The sequence below is a fragment of the Parasteatoda tepidariorum genome, chromosome 7 (assembly GCF_982258835.1).
Source record: "Parasteatoda tepidariorum strain Cologne lab strain chromosome 7, Ptep-v5.0, whole genome shotgun sequence".
NCBI lineage: Eukaryota > Metazoa > Arthropoda > Arachnida > Araneae > Theridiidae > Parasteatoda > Parasteatoda tepidariorum.
In genome coordinates, this window is record NC_141761.1 from 28,499,205 (window position 1) to 28,520,508 (window position 21,304).

Genomic DNA, 21,304 nt, shown 5'->3' on the forward strand with positions numbered 1-21,304 from the left:
TAATAAATTTATATTTATAAATGCGTTTCTTTAACTCATCATATTTTTTTTAAAGTTAACTTTATAAAAATAATGGCACATTAGACAAATAAAGTAATTATTGAAGACAATTGAAGGATTTTTGAACTTTGGCAAACACAACTTTATGGGCGAAACTCCGATCATTTGATAAAAAATTGTTTAGAGTGAATCACTTTAGAACACATGTTTTGTCTGTATTAGATAGAGACTTGTGGTTTCTCTTACACGAATAGATAAAATTTATTCTTTTAACTTTATTGCTATTGTTTCTTTAAAATAAATGTAATCACTTTCGTTTGCAAAATTGATTGATTTTTTTTATTTTTCAGGATCTGATTATATAACTTTAAGTTCCTCACTTATGTCTCATTATGAACCATTTAAGATTTCGATAAATGTTTTAACATTAAATAAGTCTAAATTTTGCTTGCTGCCAACTTGTTTGGCAGTGGGAAAGAATTTTCGAAGTGTTAGTACTTAAAGTAGTACGTGTTTTATAGCTATTTTACCAACCTTTAAAGCATAGTTGCTTAACTATTATATCTGACATTCATAGGTATGAATAATTGATTTGGCATAGTAAAATGATTTAGGGTTTTACTAATAAAATAAGATTTATTCATTGAAACATAAATGTTACTACTTTTAACCCCTTCTTTCTCGCTCCCGTGAAAATGACGGGGTGATGTTTCGCCCTCTATTTCTCGCTCCCTTGATATTGACGGGCTGGAGTGTTCAGAAGTAACGCACCAATAAGAATAAAACTAATTCATTTCTTTTGCCCGGAAAAAAATTTATTTCTCATTTTACACACCAGATGGCAGTACCAGGATATTTGTAAGGTAATTGTAGATAGTTAGCCAAAAAAACAGGCACTTTTCTGACCGTTTTCTTGAAAATCAACCGATCGTTAAGGGATTAAGGAAAAATTTTCTCTTCCGTACAAGTTGGCACCAAGGGGTTTCTACTATTGCACACATTAGTTTAATAGTTTTTAGTTATCTTAGTAACTCCTTACCTTTTTTACAAATACAAAAATCTAAAAAAATTTAGGAAGTTATATTTGAACAAAATTACTCATTCTTTTAGCTCTTCTAAAATATAGTAACACTTATAAATGGAGTATTGTAAAGCAGCATATGCATTAAGTTCAAAAAATTTTTTATGAAGAAAATTTCCTTTTTCATAGTTTGGAAACAAAACTATTTAAATCTTTTGCTTTATACAAATTCTTAAAGTGTTTAGAAACCGAAGAAAAATGTAAGAAAGTGAAAATAAAAGCATTGCTACAAAGTGGGTAAAAATAAGGAAAATATTTTAGGGTTCAAACGGAATTTATGGTAAAATCGAACAATATCTTTCATCTTATACCGAATGTTGATTTTTGTTTGATTTTGTCTCTTCTTTGGCAATCAAATGCCTCTTTCTTTTTCCGCGTAAACTATGAAGCTTAATTTTAGCGAAAATATAGCTTTAATTATTATGTAACTTTCGTAAATTAATAAGAGCAATTAAGTCAAGAATGTAATTTAATTTATTTGTTTTGTTTGATAAATTTGCTTTCTACTTCCCATTTCTACACATATATTGAAGTTTCTTTTAGCCCTCCGTTGCCAACGCCAGAATAGCAATGTCATCGATCTTATGACCATATGCATTTTATAAAATATCGATGGCTTTACAGCTGAAAATGGTATGAGAACACTTCACTCTCGGAAATACGTTTTCAGTTTGAGTTTAATAATTTAATACAAATTTAATTTAATATAGAGCCACAAAAAATTACATTATTGCAGCCATCTTCTTTAAATAATGAAACTGAAGAAACAAAATGTTACAACACATTAATCGATTATAAAGCTTCATTTAGGTTGTATGTATTTAAATCGAATAAGCTTTTAAAATGATTGTCGTAAAGATCAATATTTCTTTATTTAATTAAATTTAAAAAATAAAGACTAAAGACACAGACTAAAAAATTTAGAATACAATTTTAATTTTTTTGGAAAACTAGGTATGATAATTAGAGTATTGTGTATAAAAAATAAGCATTAAAGATATATTTGATGCAAAGATGTGTAATGCAAAAATGATTTAACCAAAGATGTATATAAGTATCACGCAAGTGTAGAAACTGAAATACATTTACAAAATGACTTGAATAAAAATAAAAATTTGTATTATTCTTCTTAATTAAGAAGTTAAAAGGTCATCGTCTAAACTCACTGAAGAAGACAAGATTTTTTTTAGAAATTTTTTTCGGTAAATAATATAATCACTCACGCCATATCTTTTTTTCTTCTTATCGTTTAGGGCAATAAAATCAGAGACAATTATTAAAAACAAGGTCATATTATGTAATCAAGCTCTGAAGTATGTCGCAGAGATAAATTTCTTCTCTTCACTTCTTTTGAAGTTTATACAATATTTATTTAATATAAGATTTTGGATAGTTATGTCAAGTATTTCTTCAGTGACATTCTAAATATACTGTCTAATCTACCACTAAGTATTTAAAGACTTGTTATAGAAAATACCTAAGCTAATTTATATTCAACTGTCGATGAAATTTAAACACCTCAACTCTCCACACATGGGAATGCTGTTGTGTTGTTGACGTATACCTGTTTAGGCAGATGGGGTGCGATTGTTCTTGTTTTCCAGTGGCGCCATCTATGGCCAAGAATCCGACTTCTGCCACACCATACGTCGCACCCGTTTATAGGGCGGACCATACATCCATTAATTCATCCACAGATCGTAATTTTGACCTGAATCAGAGAACGATTGATCTCCAATCCAGTACCCCCAGAGGTGTTGATTTGTTATGGGAACATGGATGATTTTTGCGACTCGACAGATTTATCGTGCATCAGTCACTTTACACGGGGATTCTTCTGCCAGCGGGGTTCGAACCCACGAACTCTCGGACATGGGCCTAGCGCCCTACCGACCAGGCTATCCCAGCCTGCGGATTTGAATGCTTTCCAATAATTTTTGTATGAGGGCTAGAAACATTTTCCTCGACTTGAATTGGTGAAGGCATGTTTATCTTCCATAGAAGAAGAAATTTATTTGCTTCAGGGGAAAGTGGTTGTAACTCACCTTAATTTAAAGAATTAGAGCATTTTAAAGCATTTATTAAATTTAAATAAAATAATGAAGTAAATTGAATTTATAGCATTATATAATGAAGTAAATTGAAGAACCTTAAAGCATCGCAATAAATTTAAATGAACTAGGACTCCAAATGTGAGTCAGATTTTAAATTTAGTTATAAAATAGGCCAAAACGTCCGAAAAAATTCTAATAAATCAAATTAAAATCTAATTAATTTAAACTATGTGTTTACTAACAAGAATATTTAATGGATAAAAGAGAACCGCTGTTTAAGAGAACTGTATAGAAATCGCCATACTCAGATGACGCTTAATTAATTTTGGTAATTTTTACTACTGGTATTATGGTAATGGGTGCAGTTTATCTCTAACAGAATGATAATCAAATTGAATTAAATTATAATCCCTTTTGAATTTTTATCAATGAACTTAATGGAAAACTTTCAAATCGTCACGCGAAAATATAAGAGGACAATGAAACTATAAATTTACTTAGGAAATCAAATAGTGACTTTTAAATCATTGTAGTAAAGTTTAATAAAAATGATATTGAAATTAGCTAAAGAACTTTTCAATCATCGTAATAAATTTAAACGAATCAACAATCAAATTTGAAATTGAGAAAAAATTCTGAAGAGCAATTTAAACTGAACTGAAAAAAAATTATTTTGTGTTTTTGGAAATAAAATTTGAATTTGAAATATATTAATGAAGTGAAAGCTAACTTTTGAATCATTGTAATAAAGTTTAGTAAAATAATTATCATATTTGAAATTTAATAGTGATTTGAACAAAAATCATTTCAGTCCTGGGAATTTAAATATTTATGATGAAAATTTTCAATTTATGATGAACTCATTAAAATCTATTGAATCGTTATAATAAACTTGAGTAAAATAACAGTCGAGTTTGAAATTTGTTAAAGGGTTAAAGACTTTTAAATTATTGAAATCAAATTCAATAAAAATTGCAATCAAATTTGAAATTTTAGAATTAACTGGAAAAAGAACTTTCGTGACGTTGAAACTTAAACAAAATAAAAGTGAACAGAAAACGTTTGATCCGTTGTAGTAAAGACGAATAAAATACGAATCATATTTGAAACGTTTTTATGAATTAAAAAAGAACTTTTCAAACTTTGAAATTTAACAATATAACACTCAAATTAGAAATTTAATGAACAAGTGAGGAAATAACTTATGAATTATTATAGTTTTTTTTTTTGTAGTTGTAATTTTAAATTTTATTAGTTTATTTTTATTTATCGGAATTAGTTTATTTTTATTCCTTGTAATTCATTGACTAGTGTGTGACATAACACAAACTCATGAAGAATTAAAAGCAGCGTTACACAAATCAAAATGCAAAGTTAAATCGCAAATGAATTGTTTCAGTAAATCTAAATAAAAATGTATATTTTTCAATCATGTCGTAAACTTAAATAAATAAAATAACATTCGAATTCGAAATTTATTAATAAAATAAAGAGAACTTTTGAATCATTTTAATTAACTTAAAATATAATAAAAACCAATTGGAATTTCATTAATGAATTGAACAAAAAATTTTTGAATGATGGAAACTTAAACAGAAGTTGAAATTTACCAAGGAAATGAACAGAGAGCTTTCCAATCGCTTTCATAAATTTAAACTGACAATACAATTTTAAATAAAGTTAACAGAAATCTTTTTAAATGAACATAATAAACTTAAATATAAACATTAAATTAAGTTTCACTGAAGAAGAGAAATTAAACTTTTAAAATTACAATAAACTCACATAAAATGATAATGTAATGTGACGTTGATGAATATAAGACAAAAAAGAGAGAAAAGATTCGAGAGAAATTGTGAAATAATTAGTTCTTGGTGTAGTCTGAAATGTATGACACGACCTGAACTAAATCCGTGTTTCTATACTTTCCTTTGACCCAAAATTAATATTTTTACATGCCGTTAAAAAACATGCCGTTTTTACTCAGTTTCTTTTTCGAGAAAGTAAAGTAAAAGATGATAACACAAATATTGAAAGTGTTTTGATTTCACAAACGCTTTAAGAGCGAAAGAAATTTTATATTTCTGACTGTAAAAAAAATATGGTTAATACCAAAATATGGTAAAATTTAGCGTGTTTCTGACGGTGTAGCAACACCAAAGAGTTCGATAATTTTTATCGAAGCTCTATGGTAATGATTTTGGTAAAATTAACAATAAAATATGGTTTTATGATAAGTGATAAAATTTGGAAACGGGATAAAAATTGGTAGTTTTTTCATGGCACCTTAGAATATGGCATAAAAATAATTTATTTGGTCAAATTTGTTTTTCAGTTTTGTATTACTTTCTAAATGTGTGGTTAAGAGAACTTTGAAAACCAGATTATCCGGCAGTTAATACATGAAAGAAAAAATTGGGCCGGGATAGCCTGGCCGGTAGGGCACTGGCCCATGTCCGATAGTTCGTCGGTTCGAACCCCGCCGGCGAAAACTCCCCGTGTAGTTGGTGAATGATGCGCTTTAAAATTCTGTCGAGTCGCAAAGTCCTCCATGCTCCCATGACAAATCAATACTTCTGGGGGTACTGGATTGGAGATCGATCATTCTCTGATTCAGGTCAAAATTACGTTCAGTGGACGAATGAATGGATGTATAAATGGGTCCGCCTTATAAACAGGTGTGACGTATGATGTGGCAGAAGTTGATTTCTTGGCCATAGATGGCGCCACTGAAAAACAAGAATCGCACACTCTGCCTTAAATTTGCTCAGTTTCACCAAGCAGGCTTGCCCGTGTGGCAAGTGGCATTAGAGCCAACCAATCAAACTAAGAAAAAATTACCAAATAAATGGTTATAATACCGTGCGTTTTAATTTTATCAACCAAAATTATGTATTTTTTTAAAACCGAAAATGCATTACTGTACAGTACGATAATTGTACAAGAAATTTTTATTTCGCCGAGTGGAACTTTTTTGTGTTATCTGGTTGCCCTGCAACACGCTTTTTTTTCTTCAGAATATTAGTTTTTTAATGCAATTTATATTATGTTTTATTATTTTTGCATAAACTTAATACAACGATTGTTAAAAATTAATACAATAAAATGAGGCACTTGCAATCTAATAGCTTTAGGTACAGGATTTTACAGTGGGTTGGAATTGTTTCTTTCAATTGAATTTTACGAAAACCTAAATCTGGTAACCTTACTCAATGTATGTTACTGTATTGGAACAATTGCTAAACAACATACGTAATTCAGATACTGAAATATTTTTAATTTTTTTCTTCGTTTCTTTTCTTTAGGAATTCAAATTTAGTACCTACCGATATATTTAACCAGAGCAAATACTGCAATTAAGTTAGTTGCTCAAAATATGTGAATTTATTGGAACAACTACCAACGTAACTCAGACTCTGAAATACTTTTCTTTTTTTCTTCTTCTCCTTTTTTCCTCATTCTATTCTATTCTTCTTTTTCAAACCTTTCTATTCTTATTCCTTTTATTTTTTTAATTTCAAATTTAGTATCAACCAATAAGTTTAACGAGATAAAATGTTGAAAAAAAGAAGCCGATTATTGACGAAACTTTATTCGAAACTAAATATTATACGGTGGAATATTACGTTTTTTTTTTAATATAAGAAAAGCAAATTTGAATATCCCACAATCGGAAATAATATGCTTGTATTTAGCTATTTCTTTCCTTAATAACAATAATACTCATTTTTGAAGTTCAAAACTTTTTTGGGAATATTTTATAAAGCTCATAACTTCAGCTTAACACTACAGTAAAGGTTAAGAAAATGTACTAGAATCTAGAACTTTTATCGGAAACTTCTTCCTCTAAGAACCCCGCATATCATCGTCTTATTGTTGACCTTAAGATAAGAATAATTTAGTGAAGATTAATAGATGACAGACAAACACGTGTAAAGCTCCTTATAAATAAATCTCGATATCATGTATTTTTATCTTAAAATGAATGCAAATTTCATTTTCTTATTACTTTGATTGTAAGTAAGCACTTCAGTTGTATGACCTTCTTATTCCATCTAGAAGATCTTAATGCATATTGTATTATATTTTTCATCATACACTATGGGTAGCAAAAATTCGCCAAGAGCGAGAAGTAAATGGTTTCATTTCATTTGTATGGCCGTTTAAATTCTTATTGAAGATACCTTACGTATAATATTTGTGCAATAATATATGATAAGGGAAAATAAGTGTAACCTGTCTAATACACAAGAAAGGTGATCTACTTGAATGCTGTAACTATAGCTTGCTTTGTCTGTACAAGCTATGAAGTATTTTCAAATATTTTATAAAACAGAATCTCTCCATTTGTGGAAAAACTGGTAGGTGGATTTATGAAAAGAAGATCCGCCACTGAGCAAATATTTAAGATTCGGCAGATTCTGAAGAAGACTAAAGAATTTGGAATAAATTCACACCATCTTTTTATTGATTTTAAGGCTGCCTACGATAGCATCAATAGAAAAGCTCTCATTGCAGCATTGAGCGAGAAAGTGCCTAAAAAATTATTTAAGTTGATTGGCCTGACACTAAATGAAATTAAAAATTAGGGTTAAAATATGGAATAATCTTTCGAGCGAAATGGTAATAAATAATGGTAATCGACAGGGGGATGCATGTGTTCAATTTAACATTTGAAAAAGTACTGAGAGATTCCAGCATTAACACCAGGGGAAATATTTTTAATTAATCTGTATAACTCTTGGCCTTGCTGATGGCGTAGGCATCATTGCTAAAACACTTATAGAACTAAGACAGGCTTTTATTTCCTTAGAGAAATCGCCTCTCAAGATGGGCCTGAGAATAAACTAGAACAAAACTAAATATCTGCCCTGTACTGAAACAATCTTTAATAACACACACTTAGAAATTGAAGAATATAAATTTGAGGTTGTTGACAATTTCGTTTAGAATCACTATAACCAATGGAGGCTTTAATGGAATTCGAAAATATATAAAATCTAATTTAGTTCATAGAAAAACAAAAGTTGTATTGTATAAATCTCTTCAATTTTAACATATGCTTGTTAAGCGCGGACCATGCCTCGTACGGATGAGATTATGTCTGGTATCTTTGAGAGAAAGGTCTTGATAAGTATTTTTTGAAGAATTCAAATAAATGGTGAGCGGATTCGAAGAACTAATTTAAAGCTTTATCACTCATACAATGAGCCTGACAATATTAACTTCATTAAACGACAAAGAATAAAATGGGCAGGCCACATTATCAGAATGGATGAAGACCGTACCACAAGAGGAGTTTTTAATTCCTGACCATTTGGCACGCCTAAAAAAGGTATACTGAATCGGAGATGGATAGAGGGCCTAGAAAAAGACCTTTCGGTCTTAAAGACTGGAAAACGCTAGTAGGAAAAAGGTTGGCCTGGAAAAAACTTCTTGAGAAGACCAAAGCCCTCCTTGAACTGTCAAACCATTGATGATATATATGATAAATGCTTACGTATGATAAAGACTTACGTTTTATAAAAAGCCTCTTTTACCCGGTTTAGAACTAGGGGTTTTCTAAAACAATTACTAATATCACCAATATTTAAGCAATAATTTTGGAGTAATAATATTATTTTAACGAATTCTATGATCCAACTTGAAAAGAAATATAGTTAAAATGACACATTATTAACTATTGGAACAAATTTGATTGACATTCGAATGGTTTAGGGACGAGAACGAACGTTGAACGAAGTTCTCTGGGAGGGCGAAAAAGTAAAAATAAACTGATAAACTTTTTTTAAAAATCTTTTCGAGTAGAACACGGCTTTAAAGTGCATTTAAAAATAATAAATAAAAAAAAAAGCAACGAGATGAATATTTTAAAATTCTAGTATTGTTTTTTTTTTTTAAAGAAATATATTTCTAAATGACTGTTAACTTCAAAATATTTTATTTTATATTTCATAACCGTCATCAAACAGCCGACCCAATTTTGGGTTTATGAGTGCTAATGTTCAACTTCGAAGCCTTGTAATTTTGAACCAATCCAGAAGACAAGGAAACTCCTGGATCAGTACCCCTAGCGGTATAATTTGTTATGGGAACATGGAGGACTTTGTGACTCGACCAATTTAACGTGCATCAGTCACCATTTACTAAGCGGAGAGTCTTCGACTGGCGGGGATCGAACCCACGACCTCTTGATCATGGGCCCAGTGCCCTACCAACAAGGCTATCCCAGCCCTGAAATGATCCATATGAGGCAACTTTTTTCTTCTTGAAGGTGTTTGCAAAAAATGGCTTTCATTTTCACATTCAATTTATACTCCGCCACCATTAAAATAAGAAATTATCGCAGCTACTAAAGTTAGATTTAGATAACTTTTATTTGTTGAAAACAACGCGATAAAATTTATTATTAGGCATGAGTTTTACAGTCGCACGTCATTTTCTGCTATAAACAGAAATAAAGTATCAGAATTGCATAACTTCAGACTTTAAACTGAGCAAAGCGTGTCATAAAAAGTAGTTGAGGAAAAGTATGGCTCTCAATTAGCACATTGGCTTATACAGTCGGCTGCAGCTATCAAATCCATTATTACATTACCAGCTGTTAGACGGGATGAGCAGCTGTAGCTTTTTCTTAGTATTTCTTCCTTTCTGTCAAATGGATAGCATATACTCCGTTGGGAAGAAGTATGCTTATTTTCTTAGAATTAAATAGTAAATACAGGGTTGACTATGGGGAAAATATTATTGAATATAATACATTACTTGTTCAATAATTTGAGTGTTTAATATTTTAAATCAAATACGGGAAAGATTTATGAACAAATGCTGACAGTACAAGAATCAAAAGTACTGTTTTAATTATATTTCAAGACAGGAATTGCTATATAACCAGGGGTCTGTTTAGAAGAAATTTGGGTCCGTTAACGGACCCTTCACAAAATATCTTTTTATAAAAACGGACCCTTCACAAAATATTTTAACTAAAAAACGGACCCTTCACAAAATTATTTTTCTTTTAATCGGACCCTTCACAAATTTGTTCATCTTCAATATTGTTTTTTTAATCGAATAAACCCTTCCCAGGGCTGAAAACAGGAAAGATGGATGCAAACGAATTAGGTTTTGTCTTCGGCAGACGATTCTTTCCGAAATGAATATTCGGCGTTCAGCAGTATAGACTAAATACCAAATATTTGTAGTTGCATCGCTAATTTAGTAGCTGCAATTTTTTTAAATTATAATTTCACAGTGTTGAGCATAATTCTCGTATGTCTTTACAATTTAAAAACTCATTGAAAATTTTTTTTTGCAATAACGGACCCTATTTGCACAAATTCATAAAAGCGGACCCTGGTTGAAAGAATGTGAGTAATTTTTTCACAATTTCACGAAAACCGGACCCTTCACAAAATGTCTGGACAGACCCCTGATAACTATGGATAATTAATTTAATTAATTTGGATAATTAATTGGATGATTAATTTAAAGATGTAACTCTCTGTGTAAAACTAAATGGTGGATTTCGCAAAGTAATGGACTATTTTTTTTCTAATTAATTTTTTTTTCTGTTAAGTGTTCCGTAATGACCACTCTTAATTTATATTTTTATACTTATCAAAAATGAAGTCAAAAATTACGCACATTAGTGGTCACAACACACAAACGCAATCAAAATTTAACGATTCATTACTGAGGAAGGTCATATTAAAAACATTAAAGTCCGTTTGATTGACAGAGGAATAAACCGAGAGGAATTGATAGGTAATTGTTAGGAAAAGTCCTCTTTTCCTTTTCTTATATTATCTCAATTTCATGTTTTCTTATAATTATGGTTAAAAATTGCATCTAAATTTGTTCAGTATTAGATTTTTAAACGTAATTTAATAATTTGGTCACTTACTTGACAAACTCGCCAAATCTTCAAATTACTGTAAAACAACTATTTCTGCATCTATTAGAATGCCAATTTTTACAATGATTATTAAAAAACATAAAATTAAGTTAATATCACTTGTTCTACTTGTAGGTATTTATTCAAAGGCACATGTAAAAACAGTTCATAATAGGGAAGCACCCCTAGCGACGTACGATGACGTTTTATGTAATGGATTCTTAATTCTTTTGATGGATCCCACTTCCCCTTCAAGTTTGTCTGATGATTTTAAAATCATCTTGTATGTTTTTCTTATCAGACAAGAAAAAAAGATTCAATTTTCCCTTCTACGCTGCAAATGATATCTGTTGCAAAATAAACATTAATATCGTTTACAGTTTTGAAAGGCTTTGTAAGATTTTAAATTGACTAAATAAATCGAGTGTTTTCCTGAAATATTTTCTTTAACTAATGAAATATATAAGCATTCAAATAAAGTTAAAATCTAATGATTTTCTTTTTCTTTTTTTTTAAGTGTCGGGTAAATTAACAGACATTAAGAATGAAATGAATAATCGCTAAAAAACTGACGCAGAAAGACATTTACTTGATAATGTAAAAACTTTGCTTCAAAAACCATTAACGTGGAAAAAGTTGCCGCGTTCCGAGTGCTCAAAAACAGGCGCCCATTCACAAGACTCACTACGCGTGAAGGAGAAAAACAAAATAGATTAATAAGGAAAAAAACTCAAAATTATCAACTAAAAATTGGAAAGTAAAAGGTGAAAAAAAAACTAGACTTATTTTTTTACGAGGAAACTGTTATGCTTAGAAACATGAACTCTAGATAATATTTTAAAAAAGTATGTATCTATGTCTGTGAAAATAAAAAGACAAGTTTGTGTGTCTGTCTCTCTTATAACTCCGGGATCATTTGTCCTAAGGTCCTAAAATTTGGACAGTCGGAGAAACAAGAAACTTTGGCCCACATTCTTAGTCATTTAAAAAATTCCTTTAGTCCGATAGGGAGGCGTTTAAAAACTGAATTTTTCACATCGGTTCAAAATTAAACATTGTTATATTCAGTAGAGAAATAAATCTTTAAGATGATATGTTTCTCCATTCCAACTTTTTCTCTAAACAAAATTTCTTAATATATAAATTAGTAACCTGTAGATTCAGACATCCTAAGGAGGGAGCAACTAAGAATAGACTTGAAATTATTTTAATTTAACAAACCTCAAACAAGAATTGCAAAAAAAATTTGAAATCAAAAGTTTTGAGGCGATTCAGTTTCTAGAAACTTTTATTGAAATCAATACCTATATATTGAATTCTATTTCCTAAATGAGTGTTTATTTTATCCGCTTAAATATGAAGATTGGGAAAAACACGCCTTTGGCCACTCGTCTTTTGTTTATTCAAGAAACCGAGAAAGTTTCATATTCTGCAAACGTCTTCAAATTTAGAATTCAAAAATTAACTGTTGGTCACATAAAAAAGTAATGGAAGGAAGTGTGCATGATCTTTTAAGATCAGGAGTCCCAAGAAAAGGTCAATCCGAATAAATAATGTAGTTTCGGTTTTATAAACAAGATCCTTGCTCAGTGTCACTGAAGAATGTTCTTGTTTATAGAACTGAAGTTATAGTATGCGCTCTTATGCATTTTCATTTGTACTTTGTGCACGTTTCTTTTTTTTTTTTTTTGCTTCATATTCTTACTTAAGATGATTAATTTCAATGAAAGTTTGGAAAAGCTGAATTGTCTCAAGACGTTTGATATCAATCTTTCAAAATATCGTTTGATGTTTGTTGAATTAAAAGTTTTCAAGTCCGTTGTTAATTGTTTCCCATGTAAGATAACTAAGTCCCGCACCAGCCACAGTGCTGACTTAAAATATCCTCAGTGGTCCTCTCAGTCCCCTTGTTGTCTGGCTGACCGGGGGAAGTTTTCGTGTTTTTTCTCTCCATGTAGCACAAATGCGGGTAAGTTCAATCTAAAAGTCCTCCAGAGATTCAAGATTATTATTAACTTGATATCCTCAGTGGTAGACGGATCATGTGTTAGAGTCCCATTGCATTCAGGCTAACCGTGGAAGGTTTTTGTGGCTTTCCTCTCAATGTAACGCAAATGCTAGTTAGTTCCATCAGAAAGTCTTCCACGAAAGCAAATTTCTCATAATACTTGATCCAGGAGTTCCCTTGTTTTCTGGATGGGTTTCAAAATTACAAGGCTACGGAGTTGAACATTAGTAGTCGTAAACCCAAAAATAGGGTCTGCTGTTCAACGAAGGTTATAAAATGAGTGGCTTAAATACCGTATAATTAAGGTTTTATTAACCGGATTTGTTTTGTCAGAAATTTTATTTTCATTCAGTATGGTGATTTTGCCCTAATTTTTTTCACAGCGCAGGAAATGGAAATTGGATTTGAGTGGTTTATCTGGTTTTTCTTTGTATGTTACACAATCTCTGGTTAGTTTCGATAATAAAATCATTTTCCCAATCTTTTTTGTAGCAATATTTGACCTTTAAATTGAATAAAAAAATTTTGTCAGCGTTATTACTTTAATGGCAATAAAGTAGAATACAAAAATAGACGACGTTTTCAATATTTATCATTAAGAATTTTTTTTAATAATTTCTGCTAAATACGTAAGGAAATTAAAAATAATGTATTAAATCTGCAATCAAGAAAAAGTATTTCAGAGTAAACTTAATATCTCAAGCATACCTATTACCAGTATGTTAGAATTCTTAAGTTCCATTTGAAAAAATACATGTATTTTCTTTCAGTACGGTTAGAAAAACTTATGAAATATTTTGCGTTGAGCAGGAAAGTATCTAAGCTATTTAATACATTTATTTTCCAGTTTCATCACTTTTATTAAAACTATATATGCAGAATACTACGGAGCATGCAGGGTAATACGAGTTAATTTGATTTTTTTTTTTTTTTTTTGTCGTATGCCTGTTAGGCAGTGGAGGTGCGATTGTTCCTGTTTTTCAGTGGCGCCATCTATGGCCAGGAATTCGACTTCTGCCACGCCATTCACACAACCACAACTCGTTTATAGGGCGGGTCAGATTCACACACAAAGGAGAAAGGACATAGAACACAGAGAGAGAGAAAGTAACATCCATGCCTTGCGCGGGATTCAAACCCAGGACCTTTCTGATGCAAGGACAGTTCCCTGCCCCCTGCACAGACCGGTCGGCGAGTTAACTTGATCGAAAACCAAACAGTTATATCACAACATATCGTATTTATAACAGCTAACAGCATTTTGGTAGATGTAATGTTTCTCGCACATAAAAATTCTTATTTTTCTCTATGTTAAAAGAAAACGTACACACCGTTACTGCTGCTTTGGGTGTTCAACTTCACGTTACAATTTGTTTTTCTGCGCAGAAACTAGTCGACTTAAGAAAGTTTGAAATAACGATGTGTTAAAAAATATACAAGGAGTACGATGAAATACAAAAAATGAAATTCAATTATTGGTTTGAGAATTATCAAACGTTAAACTTTTACTAAAAAAACAATACGAAATGATCTACAGTCCGTCGATTTTTAAATTTTTTTTGTTTATTTATTTGTTTTTTTAGAAATTTCTTGCTTCTGCCTTTTTTTTTTTTTAATTTTGATAAAATTTCTTATTTACTATTTTTGCTTTGTTGCAAAAAATTTTTTTACCACGAGATCTTATTTTATAAGCAAGCTCTTAACCTATTGCCAAAAGTAACAAAAATATGAATAAATAAAAGTTCCAAAAATATGAATAAAATGTGAATAATTATTAGATGTTGCGAGATATAAATCTTAATATTTATTTCGAAATTTTTACAAACATAAAGAAAAAAACTCATGGTGACAAAAATCTCTTCGAATGTGAACAGCTTTTTTGTGTAAGGTTATCGTTATATATTGTCAAGAAGTTAGTTTATTATCCATTTATTGCTTTGTATTGCTCTATACAATAGGTATTCCTATGTTTAATTTTTTTTGCCGTACATTGGATTATTTTACAAATCTATGTAATCATTCATTTTACTACGATTAATATATTAACAAAATGTTATTTCATAAAATTATGAAAGTTATTTTTTAACAAAATAGTCTTTTAAAAAAATATGGACTTAAAAGAAAGAAAAAATATTATGAATTAGAAGGAGCAATAAAGGTGTTGATGAGGGGTGTGAGCATGGAGCGAAATCGCCAAATTCAATTAAAAATAAGAAAAATCCGATGAAGAAAATACGAACGGATGTGCATTGTAGAATTGGAATAAACATAACTAAGCAACTAAACGCCATTTGCTTCATGAAACTAAAATGTTTAAATGCAGAATATTTTACTCTTACAAGATATGATTTAAGAAATCCATTTCCCACTTACAGATCCTCATGCAACTCATTTTTACCATTGAATAAAAATTTAATTTTAAAAGAAATACGAAAATCGCATACAAAATGGTTTAAAAATATTTTGGCAAAGAACACATTAATAATATTTATGATAAATAGACTTGTTCATTAACATAAACAGGACAACAGGACCTGTTTATTAACGCAACCTTTATTAACATAAACGTCATGTTATTTACCTGCTTAATTTTATTTATTATTTATTTAATAAATTGCCATAGAAATTTGCAAACTTTTTTTTAAAAATTTTTTAGATTTTTTGTATCTATAAAAATCAAAATGTATGTAAGTTTAACTTTCCAAGTAAAATAAATATAACAGAGTTTCACTTACTCTTAATCTCAATTTATCGCTTTTTTAAATATTTGTTTATACATTTGACGCATACGTTATCAAGGCAGTAATCGTAGTTCGCGTATTTGTTATTTCTATCTACTCGAATACGGTAATTTGCCTTTAAGTGCGACAGAACTTTATCGTTATTTCAATCCCAAAACAAACTTTTTTGTCAAGGTAGATGGTAAAAAAAGTAAATAAAAAAAATGCTAAAAAAGCTAATAGTTTATTTCATATACGTTAAAGTCAACTAACATCTGTTTAAACCGTAAAAAATATCATTATATTTGCTTAGAAACATTAAATGTTCTGAAAGAAATATAAGTATGACTTTTATCACCAACTTAGGATCAATATGAATTTATTTTAGAAAAAAAAAAATATTTCTCACCATTGGCATATACATAAAGAAAAAATTATAATAATTCAAGCTTTTACATCATATTTGGGTGTTAAAAATTAAAAAGGTAATGCAAGTAAAAGTATGCTTAAAAACAATTATATATAATACACACGGAGCGTCATATAATGAAAGATGTATGCAAACATAAAATTATGAAAGCAATTTTAGAAATAAGTGTAAAAAAAAAATCACTCTTCTGTAAAAACAAAACAATAAACCATAAAATATAATACTACATTACACATATATATAATACTACATTAATACAACATAATTAAAAAAAAAATTTAAATTTTTAAAAAATTTTTTTCATTTACTTTAGTGACAAATAAATCAAACTTAATTTTGTTTGGATGATTTAGTCAATATTGTTTCTTTTTTATGGTTATGCTTCGCACAGATGTAATTATTGATAGAAAAATAACTCATTCACGCGTGTTTTTCCGTAATCACGACAAAATTATATAAAAATGTTCACTTACCAAAAAACAGTTGGTAATTGCCCGGTGCCATTTGAAAGCCATTTTTAGCGGAACTTGTCCCAGAAATTCGACATAACTACCTGTTGGGGGAAGTTAGTGACAGATAAGGTACAACTAGGAGAAAAGTCACCAAGATCATTATTTTTTTGTTATTATTTTAATTCAAGGTCATGACGTCTATAATGTAGGAAATGTGACGTCACGAGATCAACCCCATTCGGGCCCATTTCTACGAGGTGTAACAAAAACTTTTATTTCAATGGACTTTCATTTCATTTCGTTTGTTTAATGTCCGGTGATGATTTCAGGAAAGTCCGCAGTTTGTTTTGGTCAGCAGCCAAATACTGAAGTGTTATAATTGGAGTCGGAAATTGAAACACGGCTTTAATTTTCCAAGGAACAGACAGCTGATTTCTAAACCTGTTCTCTTGACACTATCTGTAGCATCCGTGATGAGTATTTATCTTTCTTGGAGGATGCAAATTCATGAAAGATTGACAACAAAGTTGACCTCGTTCACAATTTGAAATGAGGTTTTAAAAACAGATGACAAAGCTTGAGAAAAGGTACTCACTTTCTAAATTTAAAAAAAAAAATTAAACAAAAAAAAAATAAAAATGAGGGAGGAAAAGAAAATTCATATCTTTTGTCAGTTTTATTGGTTTTCTTTTTCTTCATTTTTTATATTTTTAAAATTTTAACTCTTAATTAACATTTTTTTTGTTTCACTAATAAATATGAACGAAACACGAACATACATTTTTAAAAGCTGTAAAAAAAACTGAAAAAGTTTTAAAAGTGGGTGATAAAGGTTGAAGAATCTAAATAATGATTAAAAGGTTGAACTCAAATTATGATTTTTAGCAAACAAGAAAGACGTATTGTTAAATTTTTCTATCTTAAGAACTATTTGACTAATTTTGTTTAAATGTTGTATTTTGTTACATCAACTTTTCACTGTTTAAAACGAAAGTAAGAATTTGCATTTCTACAATTAAAAAACATTTTTATCATTATTAATAAAAAATAAATAATTATTAAAAGTCATTTTTTTACATTTTTTTTTCGGTACTAAAATTTTTTAGTTCGCCCGAGATAAATACTCAAAAAGGAAAATTTACATCAAGCGGTCCAACCGCTTTTCTGTCTAAATTGAGCCATGTTTTTCAAATTGAGGCAACTCCCCGTATTTTGATGGTTTAAATCCAAGACCGTTAGGAAAAAGTTGTTTATTCAGAGAAAGTGCGTTTTTGTCCCTGATTCTGCAGCTTAGTTAATATATAACATTAACACTAGTTAACTTGCATATATCAGGTCATCCTTTTGAACTAATAACTTAGTTTGTCAAAATCTGATCATTAGAACAAAAATTATTCCGAGAGTTTCCTTTTTTTGCTCACTGTCTTACAAAGAAGCTATTCAGATAAGTGTATAAAGTATGTGAGAAAAAATTACAATTCAATAGTATTTATAAGTTAACAATTCAAGGTACACAGAAAGCACAACATAATTTTACTATGCAATATAAATCAAATAATTAAAAATATGGAAGTAGATAAAATATGGATCGAGGCAAGTATCAAGTACAAAAACTGAAGAATTCTTACAAACTCATGACTTTTTTTAGGAAATTGTGTCTTTATCAGGTGACAATAAAAATAAATAATTTTATAAGCAGCAATATTTTTAAAACTCGTCTTTCTAAAAATCCAGACACCCTATTCCAGACAAACTAGCGAGAACTGCTTCAGTGCATAAAAATTGTTCACAATATTATAATTCAGTAAAAAGAATAAAGTACCAACTTTTGTCTAAATACATTAAAAAAAACCTGTTTATTTTAGCACTCAAAATATTTGTAAAAAAATTCAATTAAGGTATTTTAACTATGGCTTTTTAAAATTGCACGATTAAAACCAACTTTATGGAATTACTCGTTACGTTATTGTTGGTTATATACCTGTAAACTAAAGGTAAGTCATAACAGATATTTTCAAATAACATGTAACTACTCTTACAATACAAAGTAGTATTTGTCGTAAATATCTGTTACAAAATGTCTTGGAATAATGCTTCGTTGTAGAAACAACTGAAACAGATATAGATTTAGATTTTCGTCTAAAATTAATCTGAAAAAACAGCTATCAGTGTTGAATGTTCAAATTTAATTGATTACATTTGAATGTTTTCGAATTTATGTTTGACTGAATTATTGAAAAGAAGCTCAAAAAATTATTTAAACTATTGATGACGATATTTATTATTGGATGAAAAGCAATTGAATCCACGTGTTCAATTATGAAAACTTTTATTGGTTGAACTAAATCACTAACAGATCATGAATATTAAAAAAGGATTATTTTATAATCATGAATATTATAAAAGACTTAAGTCCGTCTTTTCAATTTCTTTATTTTTTTTAAGGACACTTAGACAATAAAAGAAACTTTAAAATAAATTAATAAAGTGTAGTTTAAATAAAACGAAAATATATACAGTCGAACTTCGCTAACTTGAACCTCGATTTCACGAATTTTTCGATATCTCGAAGAAAAAAAAAATTCCCTTCAAATTTCCTATACACTCAATGTTAAAAAAAAAACTTGATATCTCGAATTTTTTTTTTGCTAATCTATCGATAACTTGAATTTTTTTTCTCCATAAATAGTGTAAATTTTTTTCCTGAAAATAAAAATAATATTCCCCCCCAAAAAATTTAAGAACAGAAAAACGATTCTCATAATCATAACCAATTCTCAAACAAGCACTTTCTGCAGTGGACACTGTAAGGCAGGGGTCCCCAACCCTATGCCCGCGGGCACCTTGGCGCCCGTCGATCGATGTAGGTGCGCCCGCTGCTTATGTCCAACAATAAAATATTTCAGTTTTCCATTTCCAATAAATGCTATGCAAATACATACTGAAGTACGCTGGCTCAGTAAAGGCAAAGTACTTGATAGATTTCTACATTTAATTGGAGAAATAAAAAATTATTTTGAAGCCAAAAATCAAACATTTTTAGAACAAAGAGATCCTCTTTGGCTAGCAGATTTGTCTTTCATAACGGACATAATGGAAAAACTAAATAATTCAAACTTGGAGCTGCAGGGAAAGGACAAATACGAAGCAAAAATGATAGAGGCTATGAACTCGTTCAGAGCTAAACTAGTCTTGTGAATATCACATTCGAAAATGAAGTCTCTTGTGCAGTTTCCAAACATGAAAAAAATTATAGGTGACAGTGAAATAGACTTATTAATATTTGTCATCAACCTCCAATTGCCTAAAGATCAATTTAAAAAGCGCTTTCAACATTTTAATATCATCAAGACTTTGATAACTTTTTTGTTAATCCTTTTACCATCCAAATAAACGTAACCGTAATAGCAGCATACATTTCAGAATTTCTTCAAGTAAAGCGAGAAGATTTGGAGATAGAAATTGTGGATCTTCAGAACGACATTATCCTCAAAACTATTATATCACATGAGAAATTTTAGAATATAGTTGAAGGAATAAATTCCATTCTTAAAAAGAGCATTATATTCTCCCACTTATGTAGTGCTGGCCAGAGAAATGCCATGCCAAACACCACACTGACTGTATTTTATAAGTAATTTTTATACTTCGTATGTTTTGAAAGCAATTTAGTAATGATATAATTTACACAAGAATATTAATGCTAATTATATTCATATGTTAAATTAATTATTAAAATTAATTTTTTGTGCACTTTATGTAGTGTGTATTATTACCTATGTCTACCAACTATAAATTTATCTTGAAAAAATAAATGGTGCCCGCCATTCGACCGATATTCTGGTATTTGCTCTTAGGTACAAAAAGGTTGGGGACCACTGCTGTAAGGAGATTTATTGAGAGGCAGCTGAATATGTCAGAGGAGACATTTAAAGCCATAGTCCACTTAGAAAGTGTTATAGACAAACTTTCTTACACATCTCTAAAGCAAACAACAATTGAATCTTTTTAAGTATTTTTCGAATAAATATGGTGTTAGTAAGGTATATAAAGAGCAATTTTCTTAATTCGACCAACATGCGATTTTCGATAATTCGAATTTTCGGTATCTCGAATTTTTTCTCCTCTCCCTTCAAGTTCGAGATATCGAGGTTTGACTGTATAAAAAATAAGCTTTAGACAATCAAATTGTGCTTTTGTGCCTAATGTTTTGTTATTGATCCTTGAAAATAACATGTTTCATTCATAACAGACACGATTCAGTTACAGATACAGAGATTTCTGAAAATACAAGCCATCACAGCCGTTAAATGACGCTCTTCTGTCTGAACAAAAAGATTCAAAATGATGGACGTCACACAATTTGAATGAAGCAAAATTATACTGTGGAAATCGTGCCCATTGTTTCGGTTTCCTCTAAACTAGATAAAATATTGTGTTATAGTGTTGCAAGTTTTATAACTGCCTGCTTTTATAACTGTCATTCAATGCAGATAAAGTAATATTTTCATCTCTTTCTTTTTTAATGAAATTCCTTATAATATGAAAAACGTATTTAATTCCTTATAATGAATTGCCTGACTACATGAAAAACGAGGAAGCCATTTCATATGAAATTAAATTGAATCGGAAGAAATTGTATACGTATAAAAAGAAATCTACCGA

At 29.8% G+C, this 21,304-nt stretch overlaps 1 protein-coding gene across 2 annotated transcripts in view; it reads right to left on the minus strand.

The window, feature by feature from the left end:
- The window catches only part of LOC107455405 (protein spaetzle), a 31,947-nt gene extending 14,852 nt beyond the window's left edge, over positions 1-17,095 (minus strand). For both annotated transcript variants that reach the window (XR_011637350.2, XM_071183681.2), the window contains exon 1: positions 16,661-17,095. Coding sequence is in view for 1 of the 2 variants with exons in the window: in XM_071183681.2 (XP_071039782.1) it covers positions 16,661-16,702 (42 nt within the window). In the remaining variant the exon portion in view is untranslated. The remainder of the gene's footprint in view (positions 1-16,660) is intronic.
- Between the last annotated feature and the right edge of the window lie 4,209 nt (positions 17,096-21,304).